Raw genomic sequence first — 12,774 nt, 5'->3', positions numbered from 1 at the left:
GGTTTTGGGCCCTTGCCTTTCACCGGTACTTGACCCACCCACACAAGTGAGGTACCATTTATCTCAGCAGACTTTGGGGAATACGGGCTGGGTAAAATGTTGTGGATTCACACAGATTCCAGAACTTTCCACCACAGAAATGTGAGGAAAATTGTTTTTTGTTACAAATTTTGAGGTTTGCAAGGGATTCTGGGTAACGGAACCTGGTCAGAGCCAGACAAGTCAACCCATCCTGGATTTCCCTGGGTGTCTAGTTTTCAAAAATGTACAGGTTTGCTAGGTTTCCCTAGGGGCCGGCAGAGCTAGGGTTCAAATTCTACAACTAGGCACTTTGCAAAAAAAGGGTCCGTTTTCACAGTGAAAATGCGTTGTGTCCACATTGCGTTTTTGGCCATTTCCTGTTGCAGGGACTAGGCCTATCTACACAAGTGAGGTACTGTTTTTCTTAGAAGACTTTGGGGGACGCGGGTGGGTGGAATTTTGTGGATCATACACATTACAGAGCTTTCCACCACAGAAATGTGAGGAAAATGTGTTGGGTTTTTTTTACAAAGTTTTAGGTTTGCAAGGGATTCTGGGTAATAGAACCTGGTGAGAGCCAGTCAAGTCACCACATCCTGGATTCCCCTGGGTGTCTAGATTTCATAAATGTATTGGTTTTCTAGGTTTCCCTAGGTGCCGGCAAAGCAGTTTTCACTGTAAAAATAAAGCGTGTCCACGTTGCATTTTGAGCCGTTTCCTGTCACGGGCACTAGGCCTACCCACACAAGTGAGGTACCATTTTTATCAAGAGACTTAGGGTAACACAGAATTGTAGAGCAATGGGTATTACCTATTGACTTTCGATGCATTTCGGCCTTCCAAATAAAAGACAATGTGAAAAAAATAAGTCATTTTGAACAATTACCCATAATTCTCATGCTAGTATGGGTACTCACAATTTCGGAAATGTGAAAATATCCACTGTTTCTAAACTCTATATTTTGTTCCAATTTCATGAATACATACGTGTCTTTCATACCCATTTTTCCATGTATATATTTTCCCAAATTATTTGCTATATACCCGGTACATAATAAAAAAACAATGCAAGAAGCTTCTTAGTTATTTGGTCTGGGTTTGTCGGGTTCGTGGTGAACCTACAAATCCTATATATCCCCACAACCAGAAAGGTCCAGCGGATGTAACGGTATATTGCTTTCAAACAGCTGTCATAATTAGAAGAAGTTACAGGTGAAAACGTTGACACAAATGGCTGTTTTTTTCCATTAATTTTCAATTTTTCGTATATTACTATACTAAATTACTAAACGTTAGTTACTATAAAGAAACCTTGAAGGATCTACACAACTGACCCCTTGCTGAATTCAGAATTTTGTCTATTTTTCTAAAAATGTATAGCTTTCCAGCATCCATTATTGCTTTCATACCCATTTCTACCATTACCTGGAAAGAGGTTGAAAGCACAAAAAATTGCAAAAATATGCTATGTCCCAGGAAAATGCCAAAACTGTGTAAAACTTTTTGGTTTAGCAGCGATGGGGTTCATTTGAGCCGGTGCTCGTCTACTTGTCAACACCGGGGCTTGTGACAATCTGCCACAAGGTGGCGCTGTCTAGCTCATTTGGTGATGACCTCAACAACACTTAATTAATAATTCAATATACATTACAAATGACTATTACCTGACACCTAAGTCATTCTTATAGCTTTGGGGGCCTGAAATAGCCTGAAATGTTCACTTGTAGGAGTGTGATGGTTAGTAGTTGAGTTGTTACTATCAATGGCAGCATGGCAGGGGTGATGTATGCTGCAAGCTGCAGTGGCCTCCTGAAGAGAGCCCTGGCACTTATTTATTTACAAATTAAGCACTGGCTCCAAACCATGTTCCCTCTTATGTCCTCTGTGGAAATGCCTTCACATGTTCTTTAAACAGTTCACAATGCATTTAAGCTCTATGCCTTATTTGATACGACTGTCATAGAAATAACTGGTTGAATTGACTGTGAAATCCTTACCTTCTTTTATGAAACCTATGTGCTACGTAGTTCGCCAGGAGTCAAGAGGATGCACCAGTACACAAGTTACTCAATAAAGTTACTCTTCTAAGGATTTATACATATAGCACTTAATCCACCTTTCTGTAGAGGAGCCCACCAACCATCTGAGTATTTGCATCTACCCCTAGGTTGGAGAAATGTCAAAATAAATTTTAAGACTGTGTTGAAATGAGCTGTTAGGATGCATATCCTCCTTGTGGTGCACCACATAACTTTATCTTCGTCAGAGATGTTTATTCTCATGTCTGCAGCTTGGACATCTCATAGATCTGAAGGAAAGGGGACTATGGGATCCTTATTATGAGTAATTTGTACTTTGCATTTTCACATCAGTAGAGTAATTAGTAAGGGCATGATTACGAGTTTGGTGGTGTGGGAGTGGGCTGCCAGGCTAGGGCCCCTCTCCCACCCCACCAAACCAGCCAGATTAGTAGTTTTCTCCTGGTCTGGTGGGTGGTGCTGTGGCGGTCACAAGCCGTAAGCCTTAGAAAGGCACAACAGTAGGAACACCAAAGCCCGCTCCTCTAAGGCATAGACTGGTGCAGTCCATGCTGTGCAGGAACTGGGGTGCATGCACACAGGGGGGCACACCATGTGCCCATCTACATGCACACCATGGCCCTGAGGCAACAGTGGGCTCTGTAGAGCTGCTCAGTTTCCTCACTGACACAGTTTTCATGTCAGGCTCACTGCCATTAAAACTCTGGCAGTGAGTAAACTCGTAATGTGCTTTGCAGTGCCACAGCGGCAGCCAGCATATTGCGGATCTCAGACCACTGCAAGACCGCCAGGGATTGGAGTTTCCCTGCCAGTAGCAGCAGTCCCATGGCGATATGACTACTCAACTCAAAATATGGTGGTCGGACTGTCGGTGCAGCGGTATTGCACTGCCACTGTGGGTTGGGTGGTGCGTCGGACCCCCACCGTCATAATCAGGCCCTGAGACTATTCAGATATCTCCTTCCTAGTTTTGGGAGACTATTCACAGTATGTGAGTCTGTTCACGAGATCAACACTAGAAAACCATTGTTACAGGTAAGTTGTTCGTATTCATCCTTTCGTGATAAAATGCTATTATGTAAACACAAATATATATGCTATATTTAATTTGGGCAATACAGTTTGCTATAGAGTGTCACAATATGTAAAAGCACCATATTGATTTAATAATAGAGCAAAATGCTATAACAGTAAAAGGGAAATGTATGTTGTGTGAAGGAAGTCATTAATTTAAATAAAAATGAAAAGGGCAACATAGTGCAACCTGCTTTAGGCGTTTCAACAGAGCTGTAAATATATTAAATAGAAGAAAATGCTCTAAAATAAAGAACACATTTAGTTGAAAAATATGCACTTTAATAGCTTTATGCATCCTATGAAACGATTATAATGTCTATGCATTGTTTGACGATATTGCTTTTTTTTCGAGTGCATGACTTTTAACAGTCTGTGGGGTTTTTTCAGATTCAAATACAAACCAGCTATCCACAACACAGGACTTTCAAGTGAGAGCAGTGAAGCCTCCAAAATTCTTTCAAGTACTGCACTATGATTGTTCAGTCTACCTCCTGAAGAACTTATTAATTTGATACCAGTTACTTTATTTAACTCGAAATGGCTATTGACTGATCAGTAGCCCAGGTGTTTTTGATATTTATTGCAACATTTCGTTTCTTGGTCTAGAGAGACAAAACCAATGAAGAAAGATACGTTTGAAGAGGTATGGATGCTGCAACTACATCTCAAAATGATAATGGCTTCGGTATTAAGCCCTGACAATGATGTCTGCTTCAGTGCCTACTCTGTGGGGAGGAACTGCATTCTCATTTACTGAAAACATAAACTATACATTATTGTGTAATTTTTTCAGTCTTCTTTGTGTCTTCTTCTCCCCAATGTAATTCGTCTTCCAGTTTCAGAATTCACCACTGCTTTGAGTGGAAAGCTTGGCACAAAAGGGTATGAGGCCCTAATTCAAATTTAGACCAACGTGTGCTGTGCAAAATTTGAGGAGACTGTTATTCTCTTGTCAAAACCCTGCATTCCACAAAACGTGGATTAGGGTACAAGAAAACAAATGTAATGGTTCAAAAGTTATTCCAAGATATTAAAATCACATTTAGTAGTTTTTGCAAGATGATTTGATGTGACCTTCATCAGCAACTGAGTAGCCCGTTATTACAATTGTTTTATGTGTTGTACTTAAATTTTAAAAATTGAGATTCATGGTTTAGGAAATTGCAGCCCTGTTTCAAGGATCTTATTTTTATGCACACACTAGTGCTAGAAGCACATGTATTTGCAAAACCAAGCTCCCTGTGATAAAGTTACTAAAATTAAAGTTGCCACTTTTGATTTAAAAGGAAGGCTATATTTGATCTCTGTGTGGACACAATGGACAGACAAAATCTGAAGGTTAATAAGAGATTACGTTTCTTCATGTAAAGTAGCCAAATTTAAGGACAGTTGTTAATTACGAATGACAGTCTCTTGCATTTAACATTTCCAATCCTCTGTAGCTGTCAAAAACTCTCCCCAGTTGTATTTCTTTTAATGACGAATAAGGGGTAAGCTCTGTTTTTGAGGGCTCACTGTACTCGTTCGCCATATTTTTTCATTGCCAATTGTACAGAAAATTAGATAAAGCTTGAATTGTTCTCAAACTCTAGGTTAGGTTCTATAATGAATTTAGAGTGTAGTTTTTGCATTACAGTTGTTCGACTTACAGCATGTTAGGGTAGTGAAGATTTACTTTGACAGACAGAAAAAATCTGATATATTCCAGAACGAGTTAAGACCTAAACCACCAATTTAAGACTGCAAAATGCTGTTTCAATTGTGATTTGTTTTGTATTTCCAAATAATATCAATTTTTGCTATCCAGATAAGTTGTGTTGATCAATGTAAATCTTGTATACACCTTTAGTTAAGGGTTGTAATGTCACTTGTTTTTATATGTGTACTGGATTTCTGGAATCACCATTATGCAAGGCCAAACTTGTTTGCTAAGTTGTGTGCTTTCCAGCTTCACTCCATAGAAAGTATGGTCCAATGTGACACTTTGAGATTTTAGCCAAGAGGAAACATTGACCTGTCTGCAGGAATGTGCGAACCTTCAGTGGTAAAGAGGGTCTTCTGTGCAGCATGGGTGGCTGTCTTGAATTGTATTCTGTGTCTGCTCCGTATCTTTGTTTCCTCCTCCCCACCCTTTAGTGTTGCTTAAAAGCTTGTGCTGCATATAGGGTCCAAAAAGGCGGCAGTAACCAGTGATGTCAAATAGGACAATGTTTTTTTTTCTAAAATGATGTATGACCTAGACCTTATTACCTTTGTTGTACTGTCTCCACTCTAATGACTGCTACTTTGTTAGTACAAAACGTGATCTCTTTCCAAACTAGGGATATTTGGCTTGTACCGCTGACTGGGACTGATGTTTCTCATCAGTTCCCCATCTCACCACCAAGCTTTGTGGTTGCGACTGTGACGAGATAAGCCCCACTTTTGCAAGTTCTCAAAAAACACTACCTCCTTAGGATCGCAGAGTCGAGACCACAGAGATTAGAGATCAGTTGACTCAAGCTGCAATTTGGGCTCAGATTGAAGTAAAGCATTCTCCACACTTGTAAGTAAACATTTTATCACTCCCTGCACAAATATGGCCGAGTCCCCAAACCATTCAGAATAAACCTGTTCTCATCAAAATGTCACAACCGAGCAACTGACGTCGCCTGCAGCAGTTATGATAATGTTAATGTTTTAGCGAATGGGCGGCATGACTGTTGGAAGCGCTGATTAACTACTTGTGGTTTCTGTTGACATACGTTGTGGTCCTTTTAGCAATGGGTTTCCCAATAATACATGATGCCAAAGAGAAATTTAAGGAAGGATTTTGTCAAAACGAGTTTGAACTCGGCACAGTGTCTTTGCTAACAAACCTTTAGTCTGCATTTGCTTCAGAACCCAATTTCTACGTTTCCAAAATAAATGTAGTGTTACTATTGCTTATATAATCCCTGGAATCTAAGCAGTTGATATTCCCCTAAGAAACTGCCATCCAAAGTTATGCCTATTCGGATTATGAAACCATAATGGATGGCCTGATCGCTTGCACAGTGTGGTGGCTTTTGGCAGATTCCTTCGTTATTGCGGTTATCACACACTATGCCATGTATTAATTTACTGGCTACCCGAAAAAATCCCTCACCGCGTACTGTTCTTTTACAGAACATTAATAACGTCTTCACTGTGTTATATTGAATCAAAATTTCCTCCTCACAGGACCTCTCGTTGTGACTGCTCAGATAGCTAGTGAGGTAGATGGATCGGAACGTCACAACACACTTAAAAAACGTTTAACATGTGTTGGCCTCGATGTGCTCCAGATAGGCACTTTGTCCTACAAATAAAAAAAAGTAGTCCTTTTTTCAAGACCTTGCCCCATTTTCTATGATGCGATGAACGGAACCATTACTACCAAAGATTTTCATTGCCCATAAATGTAACAGGCATGGGATTATGTGTGTAACCTTTATATTTCACACCCTGTTCAAAGGATTTTTGCACACAAGTTGAATGTCATTGTGCATAACAACCTTTGCCTCCATAAAAAAAAAGCTGTGATAATTCTCAGGATTCGTGAAATGGTAGGTTTGAAAATCATAGTTGTAAATAGGGTAAAGTCCAGTATGGCGAAATTGTCAAATTCTTGGTGAAATGATGGGCCTTTCAGGGAGAAATACCATTGCAACATTAAGCGAACACTTAACAAACATGAACGTTTGTCGTTATGCACCTACCTCCTGCAGGTAGTTTACCAACTCCAAGGCCCACCTTTCATAAGCAGGAGTAAGTGTGCGTTCCAGAATGGGATTGTGAGAGAAGCACTCCCAGAGTTCTTGGTGGTGAAGAGGAGAGGAGAGGACAGTTTTCCTAGACCTTTCCGGAGGATTAAAAAACGTGGCGTTTGCATTGCTGTCACACTTGCAGACACACAGAATTTCACATAGTGGAATTTCTGTGTGCACAACTTACTATGGTTGTCTAGAAATGGTGTTGATTTCCTGGAGTACATTTGAGATTAATTTTGAAACGGTAACCAATTAGAAGTGTGCTACTGATGTAGTTTGAATTCCATGGGAGAAAATGTATGACTTTGTTAACTGTACCTTTGTAAACTGGGCCCACTCTACTCCATATAAATCTTTTTTTTATATTCATGTTATTGATTTTCAGATTTAGAAAAGAAAGAATAAAGTACAATAGCATTACTTGTGCCATCTCTCCCCAATAAGATAGCTCGTGAGATTTTTCACTTGTGAATCTCCTTTCTTATTCTTGTCAGTCATACCACAGAATGATTTGATAGTCATACCGAGTTCTGACCGCGAACTATCCTCTCTACTGACAAGACACAGACAGTAATTAACCCCTTGTGCGCTGATGACGGAACCGCTCCGTCATCAGCTGCGGTGGCGCTGTGCTGATGACGGAGCGGTTCCGTCATGGCCCTCCCGCCGCTCATGCGCGGCGTGAATTTTGCGCCTGCACTGAGCGTTCTACTGAGCGGGTGGGGCCATGACGGAACCGCTCCGTCATAAGCACAGCGCAACCGACGCTTGTGATGGAGCGGTTCCGTCACCAGCATGCGCCCGCCGCTCTTCCGCCCCGCACCGTTAGCACTGCGGCGGAATAGCCGCCGCAGTGAAGAGGTTAAAGGGGTTTGTTTTCTCATGCTACTAATTAGAGCACTAGTTAAATTTTCGCTCGTTTGAGGCTCAGTGTCCTGACATTCCTAGCAACAATAGCTGCAACTGCGCTCATGATCACTGCAGACCTCATGTCTCTCAAGTGCACTTTGTCAAACATTCAGAAGCTCCCCCCCAGCCATCAGTACATACCACAAACACATGAAGATATTCCAAGCTATAAAAATATGTTCCATGACTACCAACTTGTAACACGTCTTTCCCAAACAATTGAACCTGCCATTTATCATCAGTGTCAATTCAAAACCAGGCAGCAGGGAGAAGAGCAGTGTTTTTTGTATTTCACCCCATTCAAGGGCTGCTAAAGATTCTCTGTACACATTTTAGTTTGGTTAAAAAAGAGAGCTAATCACCATTGTGCGGAAATGTCTTCTCAGCCCTAAAAGAAGATCAGATTCCCCTTTTTACTTTATTTAAAAGTACATTATTCATGAGGTTCTGAGATGCAAATCATCTACCGGGCTTTGAAAAACAGTATTGTAAGCCCTGTATATCACCATATCCTTCAAATGTTCTTGGTCTTCAAACACTTTTGATATCTTTCAGGCTAGACCTTTGAGTCTTCAAGCAGATTCAGTTGTAGTAGGCAAACTAACATCTGTCTCTGTATCCCTGGGTATTTCTGGCATTTTTAAGGTCCACACCAGGATTATCCTTGGCTGATAGTGAGTGGAATCTTGCAGCATGTACTAGCCAGTTTTGGAGTGCAGGGGAGTAGCAGTCCTGTGTATACTATGTTGAACAACCCTTGATTTCCAGGACAGCTATAAGTCCAGAGATTTTTAGACCGACACATATATTCTCATTGGCTGCCCAAATATCATTCAGAAAAGTCTAAACAATGAGACTAATTGTGGTTGGCTGAATGGTGAGGGTGAGAATTGAGACAACCTCCTGTTGCAGCCAATCTGACTGGCTGCCCTTCAGTCAATAAAAATTGGTTAAAGTTTGAGAGGCATTTCAACCAAAGCAGTTGTGGGCAGTCAACACCCTCCTTAAGTATTGTTTAGTAAACTGCGATGTGAGCAGGTTCAAGCATGAACGTTTTTTTTTCTGGGATGAAATCCTCAGTTTCATTTTATTCAGTCAAGCACAGGATTTTTGCAGTTCTGCCAACAAAATCTGCTTTGCATGTCCTAAAATGTGGACTAAAAAAGAGGGCAATTCCACTTCTGCTTTTCAGCAGAGTGTTTCATCCAACACTAGTCTTCCACTATACCTAAAAGTTGGGCATAATACCTCTTTGAACTTCCCTGAAGGACAAACAATCCTCTGATTCCCCTCCTTGATCCATGCAACATCCCAATGATGACCCTGTTCTGAATCCTTAGTGTTCCTCTCGGTCTCCTTCACATCCTACTCCCTGGTCCTTATTTTATCCATGTCTAATATTGTGAATGAAGTGTTCATAGAGCGGCTATCTGTTTTTCACCAACAAGTTAGTAGCCCTTAAGGACTGGAGACTTGCATTCCTTATTGGAAGCTCAACAGATTCCATTTCCATCTTAGAGGAAGCATCCACACCCTCAGCCATCTTTTGCACCCTGATCTGAGACTTGGCCTTAAAACTAATCTCAGTTGTGTTTTGATGCCCCTGCTTCTCTTCATTAAAGCTCTTCATCCATGCAACGTGTCAGCAGTTAGAATACACCTAAGGTGTCCAATCTCAGTTATACTCTCTTACTAACCAAGCTTGCAGATCTTCAAGCAAGAGCTTGATTAAGAGTTCCAGCCCTGCTAGCAATAGTGTAGTTTCTCTTATTTGTCACATTTGGATTCAAATTTATAATCAAGCTTAATAGGTATGCACGTTAATGGACCTATAGACAGGCAGGGAAATAGTAGGCCATAAACCTACACTGAAAATATCTAAGGAGATTCCAAGACCTCAGATCCTTTAAGGTGTGTCACACCTCTGAGGCCAACTACCAGACTGCACACGAACCAGTGCACATGATAATCATTATCTTTATATGGATGCCCAAGCTAAACAGTGAGGACAACTGAGTAAAGCATAACGATAGACATGAAACAAATAGCAAAAATCTATGACTGTTGTTGTTCAATTGAACAAGTGAATGCAAAACTGCTAATTCATGTAATTACAAATTTATGGAGCTGTACACACCAAGACGGACATTTTGTATGACACAATATATTGTTCCTCGTTGTTTATATTAAAGAGTTCAATAGATGCTCCTCACAAATATGTGCACTGGTGATGCCCATTCACCCGTACCACCTGAAAGGCACTGACGTGTAACCCTAAAAATGAGTTAGTAAGACACAGTCTAAAGACCCTGCTCCCTGACCCTGTAAATCACCAATCCGAGCAGCAGTATATCCAAACAGCCAGAATCCACCCAAGAGAATACATGTAGACACACCCTGACCCTCTGGCAAACTGAGATCAACAGCATGACACTACAAAACCTGGAAGGTGTGCCATTTCAGTGTCCAACTAGACAGGTAAAGACTGCGTTAATATCAAGCTACCAGCTTGTACCAACAAGGCAGGCGGGATTTCCGGCAGGTAGACCATCTCTTGGCACCACTGAAGTGAGGACTGCATCTAGGTCTTCTAGTGCAACCAAGGATGCTCTATAGTACTGCAAATACCAACCGATCACCAAAGGCCAGAATGATAGTTATCTGATAGCACAGGAATCAAATAATGGTATAATGTATAGTCCTTCTGCACAAGCGCCATCTCTTCCAAACAGACTTTAACATCACAGACAATTCTATGCCCGTCCATAAGATATTACAACACGCAATGAAAGGTCTGGAGAGAAGCTGGCTTCGATCATTACATCTCAAATGTGGAGAGCAGTGACTGTAAGAGTGGCTTGAAATATCTTTATTGCCCAGAAGAAGAGTTTAACATGTTTTTGATTGCCAGAGTTGCAGACAAGGTAAAGCATCTCCCTTGGATGTCGTAAAAAAGTAATGTAAAGGTAGAATGGGCGTTTAAAAAGTGACCTTTTGTGTACTTTAAGAGCACCGAACTGTGAGACAAAGAAACCATTGGCTTCTCACCCACAGGGCGAACACGGCAACACCATGATAATGACAAATCAATCCCTCTTCTAGGCACTTACAGACGGGTGTATTACTAGACCATATTTGCCAATATAGTTTTTATTTTGGTTTGTCACAAATAGGCACTGTCCTGTTTAAAAAGTCTAGCCAGAATATCTCTGCTTGACAACAATCCTTCTGTATGGGCAAGAGAGTGTTCCTTCCAACTGTTTTGTTTGAAATTTCCTTTTGGTATGCTGTCAGCTGTTAATACAAAAAGCCAGCAATGCTTTGTGAAGCATCAATAGTAAAATGAAGATGTTCCCACTTTGTCGTTCTACCCTTTAAGTAATCTCATCATCAGGTTGTCACACACCATCTACTACTGTAATTTTCCAGTTGTATGTTTTAATTAAGGATCTTTTACAAATTTGAGGATCTTTTTTACAGTTTGATACATTTTAGATATGATGATTTTGCAACTTTTAGATATGTATATTTAATGTGTACTGCGTTATCACCTTTAAAAAGCATTTTGACTGTCATTTGTTATCATCAGCACTTTAAGAATGTTCTCCAATTTTCACCATCATGGAGAAAAGGTAAATGTAGCAAAGCCCTTTCTGTGAAAATGACCTCTACTCAAACAGAATATTTGTAATTTTTGTATTCGTATTTATGTAAAAATGAGTTAAAAAACAATGAAATAGTTTCAAAATAACAAACTAGCACTGAATCATTGAAGCAGGCTATGTACACCTTTGTCATAGTCAGTAATAATAAATGTGGGATATGATGAACTCCAATTACTCTTGACTTCTTTTGGTTATTTTCCACAGTGTTGTTTACTAAACCATGACATTTTCATTGGAATATTATTTAATAATATCACCACGTTGGGTGTGATTGAATATTCTGGTAGGCCTGCAATTGTTTTTATAGGCAAGCAACAGTCATCAAAGACATACTTTTGACTAACTAATGTCATGAATGCTCAAAAGAGAACGTAGTGTTGCAGGGATTCTGCAGAGTCACAGAACTATGCTTGGAATCATAGAACCTTAGTAGGCAGGGACTGAGTCATCCTACCACCTGAGTACCCATGAGCCAGGGACTGACTAACTATAGTGGTTTCACAACTATAGAGGAACAAGTGATTAGACACCCCAGAACACAACACTCCCGACCCTCTCAGGAATCACAGTTACAGGACACACCCTTTCGCTCTCATACTCGTATTAGTCCACAATAAGTTCTGATAGAGACACGAGAAAAGGTTAAAATGTTTATTTTAACAACCGTTCTCTTGTATGCAGTATACGTGCCACAATGAGTGGGAAATACCTTATACAAATACTGTCAACATAGTAAGTAGTCCGTAAATCATAAATAAAGCTGTCATTATATACAACAGTGTTGCCTAACCTCCTTCCCCTTCTACAGTAGCAAAATTATTATATATCAGAAGATCTCTGGGTGTTAACAGCAGATCCTGTACCTTAGTATACACAGCTGAAAGTTCTACATCTCGGGTGCTGTCATGATCTTTTCCCTGGAAAAGTCCCCCTCCTAGTGTGTGTTACCTATCTGTGCATACCTATATGACAAAAGTATGTGTTCCCAAACAACACCTGCATGTTTTGTCTATGTGCAGGGACCTGACTAGAACAGAATAATAAGGGGCATTGTTTTTCGACCTTGCCTACATTTGAAGACTAAATCCCAGGAAAGAATAGAACGGAAAAACATTATGTTCTTTGTGAAAGTACCGTGTGGCACAAAGCAAAATGTGTTTGTAGAGTAAGGTGCACAAAGCAAAGGACAGTCTGCAACGTGCTCATGCTAACATAGCGTAAACGACAATGGACATGCACAGGACATATGACAGTAGCTAAACCAGTTAACTACCGCCCGATCTCCCTCTTGGA

General features: G+C 40.5%; 1 protein-coding gene across 2 annotated transcripts in view; it reads left to right on the top strand.

The window, feature by feature from the left end:
• Positions 1 to 11,652, top strand: part of LOC147702977 (organic cation/carnitine transporter 2-like) — a 562,174-nt gene extending 550,522 nt beyond the window's left edge. Inside the window, exon 10 of one of the 2 annotated variants that reach the window (XM_086931557.1) lies at positions 3,525 to 11,652. In XM_086931557.1, coding sequence (XP_086787683.1) covers positions 3,525 to 3,612 — 88 coding nt within the window. In that variant the 3' untranslated portion in view covers positions 3,613 to 11,652. The remainder of the gene's footprint in view (positions 1 to 3,524) is intronic. The other variant, XM_086931559.1, reaches the window with a different exon arrangement.
• Positions 11,653 to 12,774: the final 1,122 nt, after the last annotated feature.

Source organism: Lissotriton vulgaris, chromosome 7, assembly GCF_964263255.1.
Source record: "Lissotriton vulgaris chromosome 7, aLisVul1.2, whole genome shotgun sequence".
In the NCBI taxonomy this organism is placed as follows: Eukaryota; Metazoa; Chordata; class Amphibia; order Caudata; family Salamandridae; genus Lissotriton; species Lissotriton vulgaris.
Note: the sequence above shows the minus strand (reverse complement) of the source record. Positions and strands in the feature narration are given on the sequence as shown.